This window comes from Heterocephalus glaber, unplaced genomic scaffold (assembly GCF_053883595.1).
Source record: "Heterocephalus glaber isolate CG9 unplaced genomic scaffold, H.glaber_assembly_v1.0 deba00001532, whole genome shotgun sequence".
Taxonomy (NCBI): domain Eukaryota; kingdom Metazoa; phylum Chordata; class Mammalia; order Rodentia; family Bathyergidae; genus Heterocephalus; species Heterocephalus glaber.
Window position 1 is genome coordinate 19,466,067 of NW_028258330.1, and position 26,222 is coordinate 19,492,288.

The 26,222-nt window shown below is 41.3% G+C and overlaps 1 protein-coding gene and 1 pseudogene across 3 annotated transcripts in view; both read left to right on the forward strand.

The window, feature by feature from the left end:
* The first annotated feature begins 1,802 nt into the window (after positions 1-1,802).
* On the forward strand, positions 1,803-7,571 carry LOC101725478 (GTP-binding protein Rit1 pseudogene; annotated as a pseudogene).
* A 135-nt stretch (positions 7,572-7,706) lies between these two features.
* Positions 7,707-26,222, forward strand: part of Dnaaf9 (dynein axonemal assembly factor 9) — a 134,988-nt gene continuing 116,472 nt past the window's right edge. Inside the window, exons 1-3 of one of the 3 annotated variants that reach the window (XM_087188716.1) lie at positions 7,707-7,728; positions 24,842-24,921; positions 25,991-26,110. In XM_087188716.1, the coding sequence (XP_087044842.1) occupies positions 7,718-7,728; positions 24,842-24,921; positions 25,991-26,110 (211 nt within the window). In that variant the 5' untranslated portion in view covers positions 7,707-7,717. Of the gene's footprint in view, positions 7,729-8,184; positions 8,360-24,841; positions 24,922-25,990; positions 26,111-26,222 lie in introns of those variants that run through there. The other 2 variants (XM_013070696.3, XM_004840711.4) reach the window with 2 other exon arrangements.

Consider the following 26,222-nt stretch of genomic DNA (forward strand, 5'->3'; position numbering starts at 1 on the left):
ACTTGCAATCCTCCTGCCTATCCCTCTCAAGTAGCTGGGACTATACATGTGTGTCACCATATCTAGCTCCAAACTTTTATTTTTATTCTATCAAAGTTGTTGATTTTTTGCATTAACTCAACTCAATAAGAGAATTGCTGTAACAATTTACTCTTGTTTCTGAAATTTCATCTGGAAAGAATTTTGCTCAAAATGTCTTACAAGAAAGCCTTTTCCCATGAAAAATTACACACAAGAAAGGAAACTTTTTCTGCATTATGATTACTTGCATCCATAGCTAGCCTATAAAAAGCTGAGGTATTCAAAGCTTTATAATCATTGCAACAGTAAATGGATTTATTACAGTATTAATTATTGCAATAAAACTTTTGTCCTTGCCGGGGATTTAGCTCAGTGGTTTCACCACCTGCTGCCCAAGTGCAAGGACCCGAGTTCGATCCCTGGTACCAAAAAAGACCAAAAACTTTTGTCCTGGCACTTAAAAATTTGCTCACAGTTTTGCAATTAGATAATACTTCTGGTAGCAGTATGTTTAGAGTCATCTGAGCTAAAAGACTGATGACAACATACAGTGTGGGAGTATCAGAGGCTGAAAAATCCTTTGACTGCCTAGAAAGGGGGACAGTGTGGGTTAAAGAAAAAGACAGCAGAGACTTGCATAATTTCAAGCAAAGTGGGAGGGCTCAGTGCTTCAGAGTAGGCAAAAGACAGACACTCTGAGCTTGCCACTATTTGTTGTGTTGGTTCATAGGAAGTATCAGATGACTCATAGGGTGTTGATAATCCTAAATTTATGAGGATTTTATAATCTAAGGGAGTATCAGATGTCTCAGTATGGGACAATAATCCTGAGTTCAGGAGGATCTTAGGCTGATATAATCTTGCCTTTGAGCATCACAACATCATGGGACCATTGAGGCCTCAGAATGGCTTCCAACATGGGAGCACATTACAATTTCTACTGTGATTATTTAAATTTTTATCTGAATCTTCCTTAATAAAAAATTGTTATGGAGCCGGGGATATAGCTCAGTGGTGCCGTGCCTGCCTGGCAAGCATAAGGTCCTTAGTTCAATTCCTGATACATGGTGGGGGTGGGGGGAAGAAAACCTAAGGAGATCTTTTTGGGGCCAGGGATGTAGCTCAGCGGCACCATGCCTGCCTGGCAAGTGCAACATTCTGAGTTCGATCCCTGGGACTGGAAATAAATAAATAAATAAATAAATAAATAAATAATTGTTATTTTATTACTTCCTTTAGTAAAAGTTGAAGAAATCACACATCTTTTATATAAGTTTAGCTGTTCCTGTACGCTAGTTTATACCTGATTTTCTACCATTTTCAATATTGAATGAACATTTGCATAGCGTACAGAGTTGCAAATGGGCATTTCTCTCATCTAATGTATTTGCACTTAAAAAATTCATAAAATTCACACCTGCATTTTGTGTTTTTTTGGGTGTTTTTTGGTACCTGGGATCAAACTCAGGACCTTGCACTTGCGAGGCAGGCACAGTGCCGCTGAGCTAAATCCCCAGCCCCACACTTGCATTTTGGAATCTGGGGACTCAGATATATACAAGTAAAAAATTACATAACACAACTGATTCAACAAAGGTACCGAGGCAATTTGATGAGAATAGCATAGTCAACAAATTGTGCTGAGACACTGGATAGCCACAGGTAAAAGTGAAATTGGACCCTTTCTGCCCTGCGAACCGGACCCGGGCGGCGGTGGGGCTCCTGGGCTTTGCTCCCTCTGCTCCCAGGCGCTTCCTGCTCGGGGGGGGGGGGGGGGGGGGGCGCATGGATGCTGGAGCTCGGCCTGGGGGCGGCGGCTGCAGCTGCCCGGCCGCGCTGTTCCGCGAGTACAAACTGGTGATGCTGGGCACCGGCGGCGTGGGCAAGAGCGCTATGACCATGCAGTTCATCAGCCATTGATTCCCAGAAGAGCACAATCCCACCATTGAAGATGCTTATAAAATCCGGATCCGTACTGATGACGAGCCTGCCAACCTGGACATCTTGGATACAGCTGGACAGGCAGAGTTCACAGCCATGCGGGATCAGTACATGAGGGCCGGAGAAGGGTTCATCATCTGCTACTCTATCATGGATCGCGGGAGTTTCCATGAAGTTCGCGAGTTGAAACAGCTTATTTACAACGTTCGGTGCACGGATGACACGCCTGTGGTTCTCGTGGGAAACAAGTCCAACTTGAAACAGCTAAGACAGGTCACCAAGGAAGAAGGGCTGGCTCTGGCCTGAGAATTCAGCTGTCCCTTGTTTGAGACTTCTGCTGCATACCGCTACTACATTGATGATGTTTTCCATGCACTTGTCCGGGAAATCCATAGGAAAGAAAAGAAGGCAGTACTGGCCATGGAGAAAAAATCTAAACCCAGAAGCAGTGTCTGGAAGAGGCTGAAGTCCCCATTCTGGAAGGATTCAGTGACTTGAGGAGGCGGGCGCTTCCCTGTATGCTGCAGAGCTTGCTCCAAGTGCCTGCCATAACCAGCAGTAGTGACTGGTGCCTGCTCTTTCTCCTGCTAATGACCGTTATTCTAAAAGTACCTGATGAGGGGGACGCGGCTCTGTGGAGTTCCAGTGATGTGGTGTTTAAAGTATCGTTTCTTAGTTGACTCTGATTTATTAACCAGCAGAGCGCTGTCTGCTTTGCAGTTATCACATCAGGACTTGATCTGCCACTGTTGGGGTCATGTTGCTGATATTAATCCACAGGAGTCATTCGCACAGGAGAGCGTGCAGCCCTGTGTGTGTGAGCAAGTGCACACTGGGGCCCTGTCCGCCTCCGCCTCAGATCCTGGGACCGCCAGGGCAGGGCCTGGTCCTGCTTCCCGCATGCCCTTCCTGGAGAACTCAGTGCTGAAAAGACCAGCACCCAGACAGCTGAGGAGCTGGCTCCTGCTGCAGACTGGAGCAGGAGCAGGACGGGGACTTGCAAGGTGTGAGCGGGAGGAGCCTGCTTTGCCGAGAAACGCACACTTGCCCAGGCGGGTGAAAGCCGCAGTGACTCTCTCCCCTGGAGGCTTTTTAAGGATTTGCATTTCTTTCCCTTCAAAGGCAAACGCTTGTGAGCCGTTACTGGCTTGCTGACCCTTGTTTGAATCCTAAACTGGGAGAGCCAGTGCCGTGAGCAGGCCTGCGTCTGCAAGGACGAATACTCAGTGCAGACTGCTTCCCCGTGCTCCCTCTCTGTGCTCTTAAAGGAGTTAGGCCTGGCAAGAGCTTTTTAGGGCCCGCGTTTGGCTGACTGCATCTTCCATACAGAGGAGACACCAGGAGCTTGAATATGTTACAGATGTGCCTCCTTGACCTCCAGAGTCATTAGGCTCAGAGTTCTAAGGGAGCATGTGGCCAGGTGGCGTGCATCTGTAATCTCAGCATTGGGGAGGCTGATGCAGGAGGGTGGCCTTGAGTTCAAGGCCAGCCTGAAGAACACAGTGAGACCCTGTCTCAAAAAACCAAAAAAGAAAAGAAAGCCTGTGGCTTTTCAGTTCATTGGGTCTAGAGCTTTAATGTCCACATGTAGTTTGTAACCTGCAGATTTCCTTCGAAGGACAGCGTTCACCTCAGGGTTGTGTGGCCTTGACAAAGTTCAGACCAAGAGAAAACCGCTTGGCTCTGTGTGTGGGTTGCGAAACTGTAGTCCTAGGAAGAAACAGCTTTAACTCGGTGGCGAGTGCTCTGTGATCTACACCTGTGCTCGTCAAAGGGCGAGGGCGGCACCTCCCCTGGAGTAGCAGTGTCACTGAAACAGCATCATGTCCTCTCAACTCTCAGGCGACTTGCTGTGGCACCCCTGGAAAAGCCCCCGGCCCAACTTGCTCTTCTCCATTGATATTAAAGGCAGAAGGACAGGGTTATTGTGGGTTTTTTATAGATCAGTGGTCTAGGGTCCAGACGTAAAGAAAAGTGACCGACAGAACATTTTTAGCTCTGAGTAGTGGTCCCTTGTGAAACACCTGAGACACTTGGTAGTGGATCAGCCCTGTTTCTGGTGCTCAACCCATGCAGAAGTGAGAGCCACGAGCTGAGTCCGCGGGTCTCACAGGAACCACAGTACGGGGAGCGGGAGGTAGAAAAGAAACACAGCACAGCTCCACTGTGATATTGCACCTCGTGTAAACTGGTTCAGGACCTTCACGTTCAGCGCCTCAGCTTCTCATTACCAATGACCTAGGGAATTACCATTAGCACCCAGCGAGGAAGTGTCACTGTATAATTCTTGAAGGTAATCAAGGCAGCAGAGGACATTTCCAGCCCAAAGGGTCTGTAAGAAGTGAATGTGTACTGCGTATAGAAGCCACCAGGCAGGGACTTTGGGGAAGTCTCTGTCATGTGTTTGCTCCTTGGATGAATTAGTCCCTTGGATGGTGCTGAGGAGAACTGCTAGACGGTGTCAGGGTATAATGTGTAAGTCATAGCTTTATTCTGAGTGTAGGTAATTTATGAGCTCTAATCTACTTTATCCAGTCTGAGGGCATTCAAATTAATTACCACCTGGAACTTCAAAGCAAGGCATTCAGGAAGGAGTTGAAAGGCACTGGAACTATTCGTGTCCATACTGGATCTGTAAAACAAGATTATTCAAAAAACCAAGCTGGGCCTGGGGGTCCACGCCTGTAATCCTCCCTCCTGGGAGGCTGAGGCAGGAGTATCAGGAGTTCCAGGCCAGCCTAGACTAAAAACCAAAACAAAACATTGAAAAGCTAGTGTCTAGAATTAGCTGTTCAGAATTCAGAAGGGGACATTTGTTTTAACTTTGTGATGTATTAGCAAAAATGGGGCCTACCTACTGTGATGTTTGGGAAGAAGGGAGTTTTTCCCTTATGCACTTGTATATGAAGACAGTTTGTATGACACAATACAAAACTTTTAAACAAAAAAAAAAAAAAAGAAAGAAATTGGACCCTTTCTCACAAATAGCATAAGATAAATAAATGAGCCGGGGATTTAGCTCAGTGGTTCTGCCACCTGCCTCGCAACTGAAAGGTCTCAAGTTTGAGCCCCAGTACCAAAAAAAAAAAAGAAAAATAAAACAGCTCAGCATAGTGGTGCACACCTGAAATCCTGGCACTTGGAACGGCGAGGCAGGAGGATCACAAGTTCAAGGCCAGCTTGGCGCACACAGGGAGCTCAAGGACAGCCAGCACCACATAGTGTGAACCTATCTCAAAAAACAAAAGGAAGAAAGGACAAAAGATCTAAACAGAGATTTTGCAAAAGAAAATATACAAATGGCCACTGCAAGTGCACATGAAAATGTACTTGGCATCGGGCTGGGGATTTAGCTCAGCAGCACTTTGCCAGCCTTGCAAATGCAAGGTCCTGAGTTTGATCCCTGGTACCGCCCCCCCCCCAAAATGTACTTGGCATCATTAGCTATCATAGAAACGCAAATCAAACCACAATGAGCTGCCACTTCATACCCACTAAGTTGGGTATTACAAAAAAATGTAGAGAATGAGTGTTAGAGAGAATGTGGAGGAATTAGAACCATTATATCTTTCTAGTGGGATTATAAATGGTGCTGTCTCTTGGGAAAACAATTTTGAGTTTTCTCAAAAGATTAAACAGCATCCAGCAATCCACTGTGAGGTTTATACCCAAGAGAAGTAACACGTTTTACACAAATGTTCATAATAGCATTCCCTAAAAAATAGCAACCCCTCCATAAGTAACCCAAATATCCATTAACTGATACATGAATAAGCAAAATGCAGTATGTAACAATCCATTTCCATTATTTACCATGTAATATTCAAAAATAAAAAGGAACAAAATTCTGATCCATGTGACAACATAGATCAACCTTATATCACACTAAATAGAAGCCAGTGATAAAAGACCACATAATGTATGTGTCTTAGTTACTTTTCTCTTGTTGTGAAGACAAAATACTCAACACTCAAAGTAAAAGGGGGAAAGGTTTATTTAACTCAGTTTGTAGAGGTTTCAGTTTACAACTGGCTGGCTCCATGTCAGGGTGGCATGGCATTGCAGAGGTGAAATAGTTGATGGCAGGCAGAAGGTAGCAAAGCAAGCAAGAAACAAAACAAGCCTCTTTCTGTCCTTTATATTGTATCCAGGCTACTAGGATTAGGGTGGTGCCAAACCAATCAGTGGACTGATTTAGTAATCACACACCCTTAATCCCAGCACCCTTAATCCTAGCATTGCTCCCCGAATCAGTCACATACTCTAGATCCTGCCATCTCTGAAAAAGCCCTACCTATGACTTCAAGAGGCTTTGGGGTGACATATAGACACAAGCCATAACAGTATGATTCTGATTATATGAAATGGTCAGAATAGGTAAATTCTGACATAGACTACTGGCTGCATAGGGTTGGAGTGTTGGGGAGAAATGGAGAATGACTGCCAGTAGGTAAAGGCAGGGTAAGGGTATTAAATATCCTGTTAGAATATTAAAATGTTCTAAATATTAAAATGTTCTAAAAATGTTCTAAAAATGATTGTGGTGATGACTGAACAACTCTGTGTATATACTCATATTGTTTTTAAAAAATGATAATAGTAACCACAGCAAGAATGGAAAAGTTGTGTCTGATAAATCTCTTGGTTTAGTCATCACATCTAACAAAAATCCAAACTCACACCTACCTGTAAATGTGAGTTGAATCTTGAGAGTTGCGAACTTTGAATTTGCATATAAACAACAAATTGAGCTCAGTCTCTGGTGCAAAAACAACAAAAACAATGAACTTCTCAACTGCTTGCAAAGGAGTGCTGTACTTGCAAGGCATGGTGTCTGAACAAAGCCAGAGCTGTATATAAGGTTTCCAGGAGACTAGCCTTTAGGAATTGGTGCTTTTTTCAAGAAGCTGGAGTATTTAACGGCCTCTGAGGTCATTGGAGCAAGACAGCTGAGGAATGGCTATCCTTCACGAGGCTGGTCAATTGTGTGACACAGCAGCTGATTGGCTAGTGCCTAGAAACTTAGAGCTGTCAATGATTGGCTGACTTTCAGAAGCGTGGGGCCTGCCATTGATTTTCTTACACAAGCTGTTGATGACTGGCTGATTTGGAGAAACATAAACCCGGAATGAGACTGTTGCTGATTGGCTGATTTTCAGAGCTTGTGTACTGACGTGACGTTCTCTCTAAATAATGGTGGTTATTCATTCACGACTTGGGACTTGAGTAAAAGTCCTTGAAAATGAAAAACAAGTCCTTTTAATTCCTACAATGCTTCGTTTAGTTTTTCCTCAGCTAAACCTTCGGGAGACACCATAGAGGTTATTGTTGAGATTTTCACGTGTGGAAGAAATTTCAACCAGTGTTGTCATTTAAGTAATTCAAGCGGCAATCACTGTGGCGCAAAAACAGCCCTAGCTAATTATTTTAACACTGTAAAAATATGAATACAGGGTATTTAAGACATCCTGACAAGGTCAATAAACAACACAGGACGAAATCATTAAATAGGTCCTGTAAATACAGGACGCCTGGCAACCCTACCAATGAAATATTTCCCCCTATAGTACACAGAAAAGGACTGGAGCTCCGTGGGATTGTTTCTGGTCCAGGGTCCCGCAGCCGGAAATGGGTTGAGCCAGGATCAAAACAGCGAAGGACAGGATCCTCCCGGACCCGGTTAGCACTTAAGGTCCACGCCTTGCTTTGGGCTGAATAAGCACCGCTAACCCCAGGCCTGCTTGGAATCGGCTGGATGTTTGAAGGGTGAGTGCGACACTGATGAGCAGCATGTGAGAAGACAGCAGCGAGGGACCCTCCCGAGATCCCTGGAGGAAAGTCGGAATCGGAGGTGGGGCGGCCCGACCCCAGTGTAGATGCAGAGGAATGCTGAGCTGGAGCCGGGGCCCAGGGGGGCAGGGCTGCAGCAAGGCCCCGCCCCCCGAACGCGTGCGTGTGCGCGACTTGGGGCGCCGCACAATCCTACTCGGTGATGAGGGGCCTGAGAACAAGGTACAGCTGTGGTCGGGCAGCCCTCATCCTGGGGACCCTAGTCCCCACCGTCCGTATCAGCTGTCTCGAGGTTTAAGGAGGACGCAGCGCCTCGTCCATACACCGCCCCCACCCCTAGGCCGTCCCGACGCCCCCACGCGCTCTCCTTGCGTGCGCCCGCCCCGCCTCCCGACGTGCCCCGGCGCACCGCGCCCCCCACCCGGCACGCCCCTCCGCCCCGCCCGGCCGTCGCCGGCCTGGAGCCGCCTCGAGGGCTTGCGCGACCCTCGCCGCGGCGCCGTGCTCCTCCGCCGCCTGTCGCCATGGACGTGTACCCCTCGCACAGGCTGGGGCTGCCCTGCGCCCGGTCCCCCGGCGGCTCTGGCCGCGGGTCGCCTTCCGTCAGGTACGCTGGGCCGAGGCCGCAGAGGGGCGGCTGGGCGGGGGATGCAGGCTGTCCGTGTCTTGCGACGCCTCCCTCCGCAGGGCGTGGCCTGACATGGCTTCCTTGCGGACAAGGCTTTGGGACGGTTATTGGAGGAACGTTTCCCCTGAGCGGCGCCATCTGTAGAAGCCCCTAGGGCTGCGCTATAGACAATCCTACAACGACCCCGGTGAAGACCCCTTGTTGTGACATCCCCACTGTAATACTACCCCCCCCCGAAAGGGTCCTCTGTAGGGAACCCCCAGTGGCTTCCCTGTGGAAGCCTACGCCATGGAATGTCCCCCCTGCCACACACCGAAACGGCTACCTCAAAAGACACTTCCCTCACACAATAGGTCCCCTGTGTAAAGAACCTCGAATGGTGTCCCTCAGAAGCGGCGTACCTAAAAGCCCTGCTATTGTAGGGTCTAAAGCCTTTGCCTTTGACAGCAGCTGCCCTAAGGATTACCCCTGCCCCCTGCGTACATGCTGACAGCATCTTCCCTATTGCGCGTTCCTCACCTCCCCTTCCCCCAACCTGCATCACGACACCCTCTCACTCCACGGTGGGAGGTTGGCTTGGGGGAAATTGGAAGTCATTTGGGGCTCAGGAGAGAAAACTAGCTGGATGGATAGGGAAAAGAAGTCCTTAACCCCCGAAATGCCAGGCCCCTGAGCCTAAACACAGAGCCCGCAGTTGGCTCGGTATGCGGAGGATCTGCTATTGCGAAGAGCACCACGCCTACTTTCGATATTGGAAGATCCATTCCGATTTCTGCTCCCTGTGTCTTTGGGGCTGACCTTGATACAGTAGTCTGATACAGTAGTCTGGTTATTGTTTGTGACGGAGCTGGTATGGGGCATACGCTAGCGAAGTGTGGACGTTGGAATGATGGAGGGATTGCAGCGGAGACCTTGGCGGGGGGGAGAGCGAGTGAGCGAGCAATGAGCTTTGGTACGCTAAACTGTCATTAAACAAAAAGAGGGATTTCATATTTGTTTGCTTTTTCTTTATTCTAGCTACTTAGCAAAGTAAATATGGTGTTCACGCCGCCTGCCTCGCAAGCAAGCTCAAGGTCCCGAGTCCCATCCCCGGTACCATATATATATGTTATTGTTCCTTTGAAAAGAGGTTGTCAACTTATATTAAATGGCTTTTCCTACATTGTAATGGTACTTAAGGTATTCTACATGCTAATCTGTGTGTGTGTGGAAGGTCTTAAGTATACCCGAAGGCATGAAAATCAGAAACTAACTTTTAGAAATCTACCCCCCCACCACCACCACCACCGGGGATCGAGCTTAGGACCTTGTGCTTTCGAGGCAGTTGCGGTGCCACTGAGCTAAATCCCTGGCTCTTAATTCTTAAAATTCTGACCGTTTTATTTTCCTGCATTCCTTCCCACCACACACCAGCCTCCAGCTACTAAGACATGTTGTTAAGTGAATAAAGGACGCAAGAGGTCGGGATAGATAGTAATGAAACACTACATTTAAGGGTCTTAATTTTCACCGGTGATTTAGCTCAGAGGTTCTGCCGCCTGCCTCAAAAGCGCAAGGTCCCAAGTTCTATCCCTGGTACAAAAAAAAAAAAAGTCCTGGTTTTCTTCTAATTTGACATCGTGTGAACTTCTCTGCCCTTCAGTGCAGTTCCTTCTGGGGTTTAGTTTCAAGCCATTAGCTGTTGTGGCAACCATCTTCAGTCCATCTCAGTATTTCTGCCAGACATTTTCACTGTTTGAAAGTATTTGAACTTTGTATAGAGTGTTTTTATGTTGAAAAGAAGTCTGTTGGCTGACTTCATTAGTCATGCCTAAACTCTGAATCTTTCATGAGGTGGTTTGAATGAAACCTGTTAGATTTCAGACAAGGAGTAGTGCAAGTAGTAACACCAAGGCCTGGCTCTTTTGTGCCTTTACCCTCCTTTCCTACCTCTGTGTAATTGAACATGCTTTTTCTGCTGTTGAAGCTTTTCCACTTTTCCATCACTTTTGACATTAAACGTTCCTAGGTAGGTTTGAGCTTAGCCCTTTCCTGTCACCTGTATTTGGCCTCTTTGCTGATCTTTGACTCCTGAGTGATGAAAGAAGCAGGCCTAACTGGTGAAGTTACATTCCTAAAGACCCCTACATAGACTTTGCAAGAGGTGGTTCTCTTCTAGCAAGGGAGTTCATTTTCACAGATGGAGAATGGTGATCAGGAGTTAAAATATTATTGCTCAGAATTGGAGGCTTCTTTTAAGGATATGATAGTCATCAGTGCTGTCTATCAGATATTTTTGGTTTCTGTCTCCTGAGCACATAGTAGAATTGTACTTGCTTGTCTTGTTGAAGTTGGGTATGGCCTATGGTCAATGAAGTGTCTAGAGGAATAATATATAGTCCTTTGTGGTAAAAGCTTCTGGTGTAAGCTGAGCATGGTGGCCCACACCTGTAGTCCCAGCACTCGGGTGACTGAGGCAGAAGGATCACTTTGAGTTCAAGGCCAGCCTGAATTACATAGCAAGACCTTATTTCAAAAAAAAAAAAAAACCTTCTGATGTATAAGTTTTCTCTCTTTCCTTCTGTCGTGATTGCTATTGCTGCTTCAAATGGTAGCTGCTCCATTATTCTCTGACCCAGAACAAAAGATGGAACAAAAAGTGAAATGCCCCTGGGATTTTGGAATTATTGCCAAAATATAACCTAGCCTATCTGAATTAATACCGAGAAAAAAATGGAAATCTGGCTCAAATATTCTTTCTCACTTCAAAATCTTTTTCTGCAGAGGGATCTGTTTCTGCTTGGTACTTTAACAGTACTTGGTACTTTAAGTCTCACTACCTTTTAAAACAAATAATCCAACATACACTATGTTAGGTGCTATGGATTCAGATAAATAAGGTCATCCCCTGCCTTCAGAGAGCTCTTTTGTAAGTGGAAAAAGAGAGATACAGTAAACGTCATACTGAACAGCAAGAAAAAGTACTGAGGAAGAAATAGGACTGAAGGAACAATAATGCAAGAAGACCTAGTTGGATTTGGCCCCAGTGTTAGAAGAAGAAAGTTGCTATTCACTGATATTGGGAATGCTGGTAGAAGAACATATTTGGGGAGAGTGTAGAGTTCAATTTTGGCCACATTCATTTTGAGTTACCTAATAGATATCAACATGAGGTAAGTTCAGTAGAGAGATTGGGACTATATGACTGCCATGAATATGCTTAAGACTCCCCAGTTGAGAACTAAGAATGAACTAGTAGGCTTGATAATCTAGTTATTGATAGAGGTCATTGGTGACCTTGACAGTGACAGGTTTTTTATTTTTGTTTTTGTTTTTTTGTACTGGGGATCGAACTCAGGACCTTGCACTTATAAGGCAGGTGGCAGAACCACTGAGCTAAATCCCTGGCCCAGACAGTGACAGTTTTGATGAGGTAGGTTCAAGAGAAAATGAGAGAAGAATTGAATAGTTAATATAAATAGTCATAGTGATGCTCCTTCAAGGATTGTTTTAAGGAAAGCAGAATGAGGCTGTGGGTGGAAAGTCATGAGATATTAATAGAGTTCTTTTTGGGCTGACATCATAGCTTGTCTATAAATTGCTGAGAATGATGCATAAGGAAAGGGAGTTGATGATTAAAGAGAAAGAAGGGATGTTTGCAAGGTTAAGTCCTTGAGTAGGTAAGAGGGAATGGAATCTAGTACATAAATGAAGATGTTGGCATCAAGCTAGGTAAGTGCAAGGCAGACAGTTCATTTGTGGACCCAGATGCTGATATGTTGATAACTTGGTGGTGGAAGAAAGTGAAATTCATTGTCAGTTACTTCTGTGTTCTCAGGTAAACAAAAAAGATGGTCTTCAGCTAAAATTGAAGAGTGGAGAGGTGTTTCAAATTTGAGAAGAAAGAAGATGTAAAGTTCATCCAAGAGAATGAGGAAGAATGAGTTGAGGGAGGAAATGCGTTAAGATTGTTGGGTACACAAGTGCCCATTTGGTGTTTGTGGTTATAGATGTAAAGTGAGACCGAGTTAGCATGTTGTCTGTTTGCCATACAGTTGTGTTGAACAGCTTCAATGTATGTCACGTGGGAGGGAGTGGCAGAAGGATAGAGGGCAATGCTGTTGGAGAAGAGAAGTTAAGGAACTAAAAGGTGAACATAGTGGTACATACTGAGACTAGTGTGAATTAAGGTAAGAGTGGTAATAATAGAGACCATTATCCAGAAGCTAAAATCTTTAGGGAATGAGGAGGCTTGAGTGACTTAGGGATCTGTAGATGTCTGTAACAAGGAGGGATAGCAGGGGTCATGGTTTGGTAGCATGAAGAAATCATCCAAACAAAACAAAACAAAAAACCCTGAGAACCAAAGGGCATGAATTTCCAGATGTAAAGAACTCGTCAAGAATATGGCATAATATACACACCAGGGCTGGGGGTATAGGTCAGTGGTAGAGCACTTGCCTTGTGTGCAGGAAGCCCAGTAATGAAAAAAAAATAAAATTCTATCAGGATTGGAAGCTAGAAGGTAATGAAGCAAACAATGCCTCCCAAAGGAAAATGGGTTTCCACACAGGATTCTGAATCCAGCCAAATTCTCAGATAGATGTGAGGAAACGATAACTACATTGAACATATGCGGGGTCTCAAAATTTGACATCCCATATACATTTTATGAAGAAGCTACTGGAGGATGTGCTTTGACAGTCTAATTAAGGGGTTCCTGAGCTGGGACTCTTCTATATCATGTATAGGTGGAATTTCTTCCTTATTAAGGAACTCATAAGGAAGAACTTTTTTTATTACTCCTGGAAATTACCGAAGGAATTGGGCCATTTTAAATTGCCATTTTCTACTTTGTTTCCCCTAGTATTTAGATCAGTGTCAGGCACATAATCAGTACTCACTAAATCTGAACTATTATTAGTTATTTATAAAACATTTCTTTCATTATTTATTGAATGAATAGAAAATAATTACAGGTGAATCTGTGGGTTATGTTAAATTTCATGGGAGTTTGGAGAATGACATTGTGAGCTAGGTGGTGAGAAAGTGGTTCATGATAGTGATGCTCTACTGAAAGAGACATTTATTTTATGTCTCAAACAGATAGATGAATAGAACACACAAATACATACAAATGCACACATGCATGTAAATACAAATGCAAATACAAATATGCACGTGCATGTCAATATGCACGTGCATGTGAAAGCACACTTGCATGTGAAAACACACATGTCAAAACACATGTGAACATCAAAATGCACATACACTCAGTACACACAAGTATGTCAAAACCCATCAATAAAAACACACATCAAAAATACATGTCGATGCACACATGTCTAAATGAACACATGAGTCAATAACATATGTCAAACATATGTGTGCGTCAAAATGCATGTGCATGTCAGTACTCCCACCCATGCCAAAACCCACATGCATGTAAGTATGCACATACATGCATACAAATGTAACTGGTGATATAGCTCAATCCTGGACCCAGTCTGCAGGAACACACATAGGTGCATGCACACATACACACACACACACACACACACACACACACACACACACCACGCACACCACCCACAGAAAGAAAAAAGAAAACCCAAAATGCTAAGCAAGATTCTGCCCTTGAATGTCTGAAAAATGTGACAGTTTAGCCTGTAATATACTTGCTTAGATGCTGGCCAGGTAGGTTTGGTGTGGTTCCTATAGAAAAAAAAAGACATGCTTGGTTAACCTTTTATGGCTTGTTTCTGTCCCAGAGGTAAAGGCTTAGCTTTCTGCCTTTTTACTGTATCTGGGATGATAGTATACTGTGGACTCTATTTTGTGAATATCCTGTTATTAATACTGGACAGTACCTTGACAGTATTTCCTAGCTCTGGGGCTGCTCTCTATCTAATGTTTTAATATTTAGAGAAGGGAGACTAAATGATGAGAGATGTCTTACCTTGTAGATTATACAGTTTAAATTATTATTTTTGCCTTGATACTTAAAAGAGAGAACAGGAAAAGCAGGTTTTGCAATTTGGGTACTTAAAACTGGTATCTGTAATTTTGAGCCCTAGTTTGAAATTCACTCATTTGGGATGCTTTTTAACTTTTTGTTTTGAAGTAATTTCAGATTTGTATATGATTTGCAAATATGGTACAGAGTGTTCCTCTATGCCTTTCGTGTGGCTTCCTCTAATGTTAACATCTTACATACAACCTTGGTTATATGTAAGAATGCTGGTATAATAAAGTATGCTGGTATAATAATTTACTCAGTAAACTTTTATTTACTTGGGGTTTAGTGCTCTAGACTTTATTTGAATTTCCTCAATTTTCCCACATGTCCTTTTTCTATTCCAGGATCCAGTCCAGGGTTTCACATTTCATTTAGATCTGGCATGCTTTTAATAGCTGAAAAGTGAAGGAAAGTAACTGAATGGTTTCTGAATGAAGACTTGTGAAACTGACTTTACAGAGAGCAGATTGTGTGAGGAAATGCTCATAGAATTCTGGAGAAAAGGAGGAAAATGGAAAAAAGATGTTTACAATGGAATGTAATACTTAGACTTCTAGAAAACATTTTCCATTTGTCGTGGTTAGCATTTTCTGAAGTTCTTTATTATGTATGTATGTATTTATTTATTTAACAGTATTGGGGATTGAACCCAGGGCCTTCAAACAGCTACATCCCCAACCTTTTAAAATTTTTTTTATTTTGAGACAGGGTCTTGCTGTGTCTCCATGCCCGATGGGCATGAATTTGCTATCCTTCTGCCTCAGCCTCCTAGAATGCTGAGATCAGATGGATGCAACACTGCACATGGCTAGAGTTCTTGAATTTAGTTTGTAGAGTGTCTTATATACACCAGTTAATGAAATTGTATCAACATGAATTGCAATTGGACATGAAGTCTAACCAGCAACCTATCAGGAACTATGGTTAACAGCTGGTAACAGAAGCTTGGTGAAAATAACTATCAAATTTATTCTCTTGCAAAAGACCTATCCAGAGGAGCGTAGGCCAGTCCCAATATAAAGGCATCAAGGAACCAGGCCTCTTCTGTGTTTGTATTTTGCTATTTTTAGTAGTTGGCTGCTATCTTTACCATAGTTTCATGGTCCTAAAATGGCTGTAGGAACTCCAGCCATCATGTCTGTCAGGTAAGAAGGGGAAAGGAATATTCCTTTTAGTTGAGTCAGTTTTCTTTTTCTTTTTGTTGTTGTTTTTTGTTTTTTGAGGCAGGGTCTCGCCATGTCATTCAGGCTGGTCTTAAACTCACAAGTGATTCTCCTGCCTCAGCCTCCCAATTGCTGAGATCACAGGTGTGCCCCACCATGCCCAGCAGTCACTTTCCTTTAAAGAGCTTTCTTAGGGGTGTCTCCCTAATGACTTATCATATGTTGTCTCATTGCTTAGCTCTAAAAGCAAAGGAATTCAGCTTGTGTACTCTTAGTAAGAAAGAAGGAAATGGATACAGATTAGGCAACTGTTTGTTTTACCACAAGGAGTTATGTGGAATAAGAGTTACTTTGCCTTGATTACTAATGGCTCTGATGAGCTTCACAAACATGTTAGGAGAAAATGCAAGTCATCAAGTAGTTAAATGATGCCGGCACATTTTCAGTAATATCATATGTGTGTGCATTTGTCCTTCCAGCTTGAGTCACTTTATGATTGGTGGTTGATTATGCCATGATAGCAGCAACATTGACTTTGCTTTTTCCATTGAAAAGTTGTTGGCCATAGCAAAGACATCAGTGGGAAATGCAGTTATTGCCTTGCCAGATGTCCTGCCTCTTTGCCTTTTCTTCAAGTCTCTAGTTAGCAAGGGGAATAAATAATTGTCACTCTCCGCTTTAATGCCAGGTTAAGTTTCTTAAACCTGTAGTAATTCTACTATGAGCTCATTTTAATCTGTACCTGAAGTCCAGATTAATGCTGATGTGGGTCTTGTTACTCCTTCTGTTGAAAGCTGAAAGGATTGTTCAGTGAACATTCATATATTCATAGTTACAGCTAGAGTCTATACTTAATATATTTGTCTTATATATGTATATGTACATTCTTCTTTCTACCCATTTTTTTTAATGGTTTTGAAAGTAAGTTGTAGACATCAGTATGCTTCAATCCTAAACATTTCCTGAGATTGATTTTGTATTAAGAAGAGTGCTTTGGTCCGGGGATTTAGCTCAGTGGTTTTGTTGCCTGCTGTGCAAGCGACTGGAGTTTGATCCCTGGTAACAAAAAAAAAAAGGGCAGCATAGTGAGATTCTATCTCAAAACAACAACATAAAAAAAGAAAGAAAGAAGCTTTGTGTTGCAGATGACAAACACTCAAAGGATATAAGTGAAAAAGAGAATGTAGTGGAAGGACAGTGGGGAGTTAGGAAGAACTACAAGAAACCCGGGCCTCAGCATTGGAACCAAGACTCGGCATGTCTTTTTTTGGGGGGGGGGTACGGGGATCAAACTCGGGACCTTGGCAAGCGCCGGAACCACTGAACTAAATCCCCAGCCTGGAACCAAGACTATTATTGACATGGTTGCCTCTGTACTGCCTTTCATTTCTGCATCTCACTGCCTGGCTGCATTTTTTCCTGTGAAGTTACTTTCCTCAAGTCAGGGAAGATGGTTTTTGTAGCTCCAAACTACATTTTTCCTATATCATGACCCTAGAGGCTATTCTCATTTAGTTCTAAAACAGATGTCCCTGGGAAGGACTTCAGATGACCTGGTTTGCCCCTGGGTAAATCATGATGGCCAGCAATAGCACAGAGTATGTTACCAGGAGGATAGAGCTGGGAAGCATGCTGAGTGGAGTGTGTACCTCAGAAGGCTTCCCATTCTCTGAGGCAGGCATAAACCTAGTGCTTGATTAGGAAAGGAAAACTACAAATGTAAAAATTGTTAATAGTAGCATATTAAGCCTATAAATATAAGAAAGCAATGATACTAGTTCATACACATGTAGGATTTGTCCCAGAAATGCAAGAACTGTTTACTATTAGGAAATCTATTAACAAAATTAATATTAGCAGATGTACCCCAAAACGTCTGCTTAAGATTTAACGCACATTCCTGATTTAAACCAGCTAATATGATAAAGTCCCAGCTCCCAGGTTCAACTCTTACCTACTCAGTCTGCTTTTAACACAGCAAAATGGAGTGATCTTACTAAAATGTAAGTTATTTCATGTACCATCACTCTTTTCAAATCACTCCAAGTAGAAAGCTCAAATTGTCAGTTTAAGACCTTAGCCACCCTGCTACCCCATTATACTTTTTTTTTTTAACTTAATTTCTTGCTGTTCTCTTCCCCATTCTCTTTCACTCACATAGGAGTGTCTCAGGGACACTCCTTTCAGGTCCTTTGCTCTTGCTGTGTAACTGAGATCTCACTTTAGTAAGGTCTTTATGTGAAGTCACTCTCAAAAAAATCTTTCCTGATTTTTCTATTTAAAATTAATCCACTTTCCTCCTGGGACTCACAAATTCCTATTTACCGCTATGCAACAGACTTATTTTACTTATTATTTTATCTCTCCTCCTTTTCCTTTCCCCATTAAAATGTAAGTTCTGATATTTCTGTCCCGGGGGTTTTTGTTTTTTCTTTCATTGCTAAATCTCCAGTGCTCTCCAGTGCCAAACACACAGTAAGTACTCAGTAAAATCTTGAATTAATGATTTGGGATAAAGGTAGAAGAAAACTTAAGGCAATAGACAGATATATTAATGTTAAAATTATAGTTTACCAGATGTAAACTTTGAAAAATGTAATGGACTCAAGATTACATTCAAAATGGAAACAAAAAATGATAAAAATACCTAAGTCAACCTAATAAGAATGTGTAGGATCTTTTGAGTGTGTGTAAGATCTTTTTTATAAATAAAAATATAAAAGTTGGTATGATATTTGGGATAGCTGATTTCTGTGAAAGAAATCGATAGCAGCTACTGTATGGTTATGAAATAAATGACTCAAAGATAAAAAAAAAAAGTTGGTATGAAAGTGTTAAACAAGAGAGGAAGGAAAAGAGAGACATGTTCCAGATTCAATGTGATTGTAAAACAAATTCTCAGCAGAAATTTTTACAATTTGACAAGCTGATTTTATACTTCAACCTAAAGAGTAAAAACAATAAATCTTTGAAATAATGGTAGGAGTTGCCTTATCAGCTCTAAAGATAATCTTTTATACTAGAAAGTTCAAGTGCTAGCACACCTTAAAGCTCTGATTATTTTTTAATATAATATTTCTGGGAGAATAGATAAATAGATTAAATGGAGATTCAAAAATTAGATCCAGTTATACATACAACATACTAAACAACATACTCATACTATACAATATACTCTGCCATTTTATGTCAGAGGATTAAAAGGATGGTGTTGGAACAATCATTTGTATTTTGTGTAACAAAATACAGTTAGAATCTTATTTCACAAAAGTAAAACATTCCAGAGGAATAAAGAACTAAAATATTTTTTAAACCCACACATGAAATGTTGATGTTTATTTTGTTTATAGTACTTTTATGTACTTTTATAAAATGGAAGATGGAAAGAACAGAGATGATTGTTTAGAATTCAGAAATAGTGTACCTATAGCTAATTTTATTGTCAGGAAATTAATGAGGTATAGCAAAAAGAAAAAGTTCAGAGACAGGGTACCTAGTCTCTCTGGTTCTGGTGCTATTAATCTTTACTTAGCCTTGTGATCTTCGATAAGATCTGTGTAAGTCTTGGTTTCTTCATTTTATCATCCATCATGTCCAAATTTGGAGTTTTAACTTGAGGAAAATCAGAAATTATAGTATGAAAGTAGCGTATTTGATGTTAACTGTATTATTAAGTTACACAAAGTCTACATGTCTTGTAGAGGTGGAAATTTGTAGTGTTACAAGCTACAAGGTTTTTATAAACATTTTTTACTTAAAAGATAAATAGTTAAATAAGTGACATGTTTCATGGCTCGATGACAAATAATAGGCTGTGTTCTAAATTAAATTTAGGAAGCAAGAAGATGTATAAAGAAAAAAAGCTGAATGTAATTTTATTCATTTGACAAGAAACACTAATTAGGATAATGTATTACCCTGGAAAGAGGAAGGTTTTTCCCCATTTTATGTGTCTGTATTTTATTTGGCCAAGATACTGTACTTGTGGAAAAGAAACTCTGTTTCCAGTGCCTTGGCTTTCTGTAGCAGTAGTGAGGGAGCTGTTTGTTTCCTGGTCACATGACCTATTCATGCTTTTGTTACTGGCTGCTTGTAAGTTTGAAAACCAAAGAGCTCTTGGTAACGTTGGCGTTAGTAAGCACATTGTCTAGATGGTTTGGGAAATGGCCAAAGGACCAATGTGATGAAATCTTTCTAGTGCAGAAAATGAGGGCAAGATCAGTCTACTAAACATGAAAAAGTAGAAAGGGACAGGTGATCATTTCCCAGGAAAAGGAATTCTCTGACTTTAATATTCTTGATTATCTTACTGTTTCTGTCCTGGTGCTTCTACAACCTTAAGTTACCCCACATGACTCCTTCCTCGCTCCCAGTTTTTGTTATGAACATAATTCAAGCCATACAGAAATGGTGAAAAAATAAATAGTTCAGAGAATACTCATTAAACCCATGGTGTAGATTCAGCCATTTTTAACATGTTGCTGTATGTGTTTTATGTTTTTTCTTTGTTCATTCTTCTTTTATGTTTACCCTTTTTGAAGTAAATTGCAGACCTCACGATACTTCACTCCTATGTACTTCCTTGTGCATCTGCTAAGAAAATGTACATTTTACTACATAAGCATGACAACATTATCTCACCTAAGAAAATTATAGCAGATCCCCAATAGCATCAACTCCCCACTCCATATTCATTTTTCCCAGATGTCTCAGATATTTTCCTGTTTACAATTTTAAAAAATTAAATGAAGGTTTCCCTTTCTGCTGATTTTGTTTCATATAATACTGACTTTGCCTTGTCTGGTGGCGCATGCATGTAATCCCAGCACTTGGGAGGCTGAGGCAGGAGAAGTGCTGTGAGTTTAAGGCCAGCCAGAAGTACATAGCAAGGCCTTAACACACACACACACACACACACACACACACACACACACACACACATTTTCTTAGTTCTAAATTTTTAAAAATTGTTTTCAAGTTCACATAAAATTTGCCGTGTTAAATGTACAGTTTAGTGCCACTCAGTACATTCACATTGTTAGGCTAAATCACCACCATTCATGCACTTATCTCTTTTCATCTTGTAAAACAGAAATTCTGTATTTACTAAGCAGTAACTCCCCACTCTCTCTTTCCTCTAACCCTTGACAACCACCATTCTGCTTTCTCTCTTCATAATGTTCACAATTCTAGGTACAGTACCTCATAAAAGTGGAATCATACAGAATTTGCCCTTCTGTGGCTGGCTTACTTCACTTAGTATAGTGTCTCAAGGTTCATCCATATTGTAGCATGTGTCAGAATTGCTTTCCTTTTTAGGAATGAGTAATATTCTCTCTGTGTATGTTCTACATTTTGTAGAACATCTTGGGTTTTTTTCCCTTTTTGCTATAGTGAATAGTACTGCTATGAACATGGGTACACAAGTAGCACTTTGAGCCCCTGCTTTCAAAACTTAAAGGTTTATACTCAGAAGTAGAATTACTATATCATATATATATCGTATACTATATCATATGTATATCAAATATACTATTTCCATAGTAGCTGTACCATTTTACCTTCTGTGTACCAGCTCCCCATGATGAGTGTATTCATTATGTATCACAACCATGTACTAATAAAAATGAATAAATAAAAACAAAGTCTTTTATAAAGCAAAAGTTTAAAATTTTGGTGAATTTAGTGGGCCTGGTGGCACATGCTTGTAATCTTAGCTGTCCTTAGGCTGAAGCATGAGGATTGCAAGTTCAGGACCAGACTGGGCAACTTAATGAGACTTTGTCTCTAAATAAATAAATGACGCAAGCTGAAGATGTAGCTCAGTTCTCTCTAGGTTCATTCACGAGTACTACCAAAAATAAATAAATAAATAAAGATGATGTTTCAATTATCATTTTTAAAAAATAGATCATACTTTTTGGTGTCAAGTCTTAAGAACTTTTCACCAAACATCCCAAATACTTTCTCCTATATTCTTCTAAAAGTCGTATAGTTTTACATTTTTAGATTTAAATTTATGATCTGTTTTGAGTTAATTTTTTATATAAGGCTGGGTTCATGTTTTTGCCTATGATATCCATTTGCTCTAGCACCATAATTGAAAACATCCTTCCTCCATTTGAATTGCTTTTGCATGTCTGTTAAAAATTATTTAGGTCTATTTGTGTGGGTCTATTTCTGGCTACATTTCTATATAAGTACTTCCAGCTAACCGCTTGGGGCACTGGAGCGCCCCAGCTACTCTGTTCTGCTCCATTGATCTATGTGTCTTTCAGCCAACACTATTCATTCTTCATTACTTTCTCTTAGGTGGGATGATTCATTTTTTCTAAAAAAAACAAAACAAAAAAAACTTAAGTATTTTAGTTCCTTTCCTTTGCTTTTCCATATAAATTTTAGAATAATCTTCTCTACATCTACAAAAACATTTGGATTTTGAAATAAATTGTGTTAAACTTTTTTATCAGGGTATTGATATTTGTACTATGTTGGGCCTTCTGTCCATAAACATGGTATGTCTCCATCTTTAATGTCTTTCATCAGTTTTTATAATTTTTAGCATGTACATTCCATGCATGTTTTATTAGTTTATTAAGTTTGTATTTCATGTTTGGAGAGTTGGGTTTTTCAAATTTTTTTTGAGATAGACTCTTATGTAGTTCAGGCTAGCCTTGAACTCATAGCAGTCTTCTTGCCTCAGCCTCCTGAATATTGGAATTATAGGTGTGCACCACCACACCCGGCTAAAGAGATTATAAATGGCATTATATTTTTAATTTTGGTTTCCGGTATGATTTTTTTCTTAAATGGTGCTAGGGATTGAACCCAAGGCCTCACTCACACATGCTAGACAAATGCTCTACCACTAAGTTATATCCCCAGCCCTACAATTTTCTTTTAGATTCCTTGAGATTCCCCACATAGACTGTTATTTACAATTAGGCCGCATCCATAAATAGGAACAGTTTTCTTTCTTTCTTTCCAGTCTATATGTATTTCATTTCCTTCTCATCACATTCAGTTGGGTAAAACTTCTGGTATTATGTTAAATTATAGGAGTGATGAGAGCAGATGTACTTCTTTGTTCCTAATCTTAGAAGAAAAACATTGTCTTTCACTATTACATATAATTCCAACTTTTGCTTGGAAGATGTTTTTAGATTTTTAAAAAATAAAATTAAAGGGCTGGGGATTTAGCTCAGTGGTTTTGCCGCCTGCTGCGCAAGCGCAAGGACCCGCGTTCGATCCCTGGTACCAAAGTAAATAAATAAATAAATAAATAAAATTAAAGAAAGCAGTCTGTTCCTAGATTTCTGAGTGTTTTGATTGTGAATAAGTATTGAATTTTGTCAAATGAATTTTCTCCATGATTTTTTTTTTTTCTTTTTTCTTTTTTTCCAGTACCAGGGATCAAACTCTGGACTGCGTTTGCAAGGCAGATGCAGCGCCCCCACCCCCACCCCCAAGCTAAATCCCTGGCCCAAACTTACAACATTTTTTTTTTTGGTACCAGGGATCAAACTCAGGACCTTGTACTTGCCAGTCAGGTGCAGTGCCACTGAGCTACATCCCCGGCCCTTGCATGAGTTTTATAGTTGTGTGATGATGGATTATGCTGAATTGATTTATGAATAATGAACTAGGCTTAGGTATTCCTGGGATAAATGCCACTAGATCATGGTGTATAATTCTTTCTGTATGCTTAACTCTATTTGATAATATATTGTTAAGGAATTTATACTTATGTTCATAGTGGATTTTGGTTTGTAGGTTTCTTTATTTTAATGCTTTTGTCTAGTTTTGGTATCATTTGGAACATTTTGAAAGTCTCAGTGGACAACATTGATAATGACCCTGAGTCATGGAGCAAATGAGTTCGGCCATGGGAACTTCAAAAAGAGTCCAGTGGGGAAAAGGAATCCAGGGATTTAGGGAAAGGAAATACTGTTCTTTGGCTAGAAATATTGTTATTTGGATGAGTGTGGGGCAGTATAATGGAGCAGATTCAGAAGCAGGTAGGAGGAAAAATAGAGATGGGGATGAAGTATCACAGTCATAGAGGGTTAGCATGGTTGGTTGGTGGAGGATCTGAACAATAATGTGGTAAGGCTAGGACTGTATTGACTATAAAGAAAGGATTAGGGATTAGGGGCCCGAGATTTAGCTCAGTGGTTCTGCCACCTGCCTCGAAAGTGCAAGGACATGAGTTCAATCCTCAGTACCAAAAAAAAAAAAGGATTAAATGTAAGGAGTATTAGGGGGAATGAATAGTAGGGCTGGATCTTGGACCTGGAGATGAAAGGAAGATCAGGTAGAAGGATCAAAGGATCAGTCTTGGGTAGAAAATTGGGTGAACTTTTCTGGAGTTGCTAGGAAGGAGAAAGGATTGGTATGGAGAGAAAGGGATACTTAGAAATTGTATAGTCTGGGAGTAACCCTCCTCACACTTCGGGTGGGAACAAGGAGGTATGCCTAAGGCTAAAGGAACACTAATTCTACACAGAAATGGGAGCAAATATCCTCTGCTAGCACTCTTATCAGGGTAGCTGTGGGGATGAATTAGAACTTTGTTTAGGTCCTTAGGCCAGTTTTTTATTTTTAACTCATTTTTTGTTTTTGTTTTTGTTTTTGAGAGACTTATGAAAACCATAATAGGGGCAAGTTGGTGTGGAACCAAGTGCAAAGAAGCACAACTATAATCCCAGCGTTCTGGGAAACTGAGACAGGAGGATCGCAAGTTTAAGTCCAGCCTGGGCAGTTAGCAAGATGCTGTCTCAAAATTTAAAAAGGACTGGGGGTGTAGCTCAATGTAAAAGCCCTAGATTCAGTCCCTAAGTAACACCTCCCCCCAACACACACACACACAAAGAGAAGTCATTGGAAGTTCTTGGCGTCAGCTGTGGAATGATTGACCAGGAGAGGACCTTTGGCCGCATCCTTTGCTGAGCCCAAGAGCCACTGGCTATCCAGATGTTACTCACTAGTTCAAGCCAAGTGACTGGGGCAGGAGGATTGTCTCAAATTGGAGGCCAGCCCAGGCTGCATAGTGAAACCCAGTCTCAAAAAAAAAAAAAAAAAAAGTGTAGTTTGAGCTAATTCTGCATTGTCTTTTCCAGAAGATAGAAGAGAAGGGACCCCTTTCCAATTCATCTTATGGTTCTGATACTAGCACCAGACAAGGACTAGCAAAGTCATTCTTCTTCCTTATTCCTTGTTGTAGGACCCTCACACAGGGTGCTGCTCTTCTCATGGGGCTGTTCTAACTGTCAGAGAACTGTTTTCTGTTCTTTTTTGCAGCTGCGGCCGACTCCGCCAGGTTCAGAGCATCCTGAACCAGAGCAGCAAGTCGCGACCTGACGGGATCCTTTGCATTCTAGGTGAGTAGTTTTTACAAAGTGGGACCCAGGGCTGGGGCAACTTGGATTCTTGTCAATAGTGTCATTGTGTGATAAACTGTGAGTTAGTATCCTTCCCTTAGTTCTCATTCCCCTGATAGCCATTGCTTTTTTAATGAGGTTGGATAAGAGAGATACCCTGAGATACAATGCCCTTATTTTTCCTGGAGCTCCTTCTGCCCCAGCCCTTTCCTCTTAGTCTCTCATAGACAACCACTTCCTGCCCTTGCTACTTGCTTCTTGCCCAAAACTATATATCTGGGACTTCACAGACACCCAGAACCAGGTAGTATATATACCTGAGGCTTTAAGAAGCAGTGGTAAAGGCTGTATCAATTCACTTCCTTTTTATTTGTCTCTGACCCAGCCTCACTAAAGTATAAGCTTTGGGAGGGCCATTTGTAGAGACAGCATCCAGAACAGTGCTGGGCCTTGCTCCTGATAATTTGCGAAATGATGTGTGTTTGTGGTTGTATCCACTTGTCTTCTTCTTCATGACTTTGAATTCTTTTCAAACCACTGAATTTGCCTTTATTTGGTCCCATATGTTTTGGTAAAAATCTCTTTGAAAGGTGAGTATGTTTCAGATCCCTATTGTTAGACTAACTGGAAGTATTCTTTCTAAGATCATTAATAAGCCATGGAAAGACTTGGACCATTTTTTTGGTTTTTTTCTATCCTTGAGAATTTCTTTCAGAAATTAATGGCCTCAATAATCTGTGCTGTTTGATTTTCTCAACCATATAGATTTTAGAATCCAAGAAGGACAACTAATGGCTGAGATAGTTTTTTTACGGAGTTCCTTAGCACAAAATTGGTCTGAGCTACTGACTTTGGCTATCAAGATTTTTGTTTTTGTTGTTGTTTTGGCTTTTTTGAAATCGTCTTTCCATGCAGTTGAGGCTGGCCTCAAACTTGTGGTGATCCTCTTACCTCGGCTTGAGTGCTGGCATTACAAGTGTGCACCACCACACGCAACTGAGCATCAGGGCAAATTATTGGGGCTCATTTGTATGTCACAATACAGCTGATCAGAACTTTTGTCTTGCAGGAATTGATAGCAGGTACAATGAAGGCTGCAGAGAGCTGGCAAATTATCTTCTGTTTGGTTTATATAATCAGAATACCAGTGATTTTGAGAAAACAGGATTTTCTGAAGAAATTCTGGATGGTAAGTCTATTGTATATTGGTAAACTCTATGTGATAGAAGAGCGGATGGTTTATTTCTGTGGATCCTTATTTCATGATCTTGTAGAATAACATCGGACTTAAAATAGTCCAG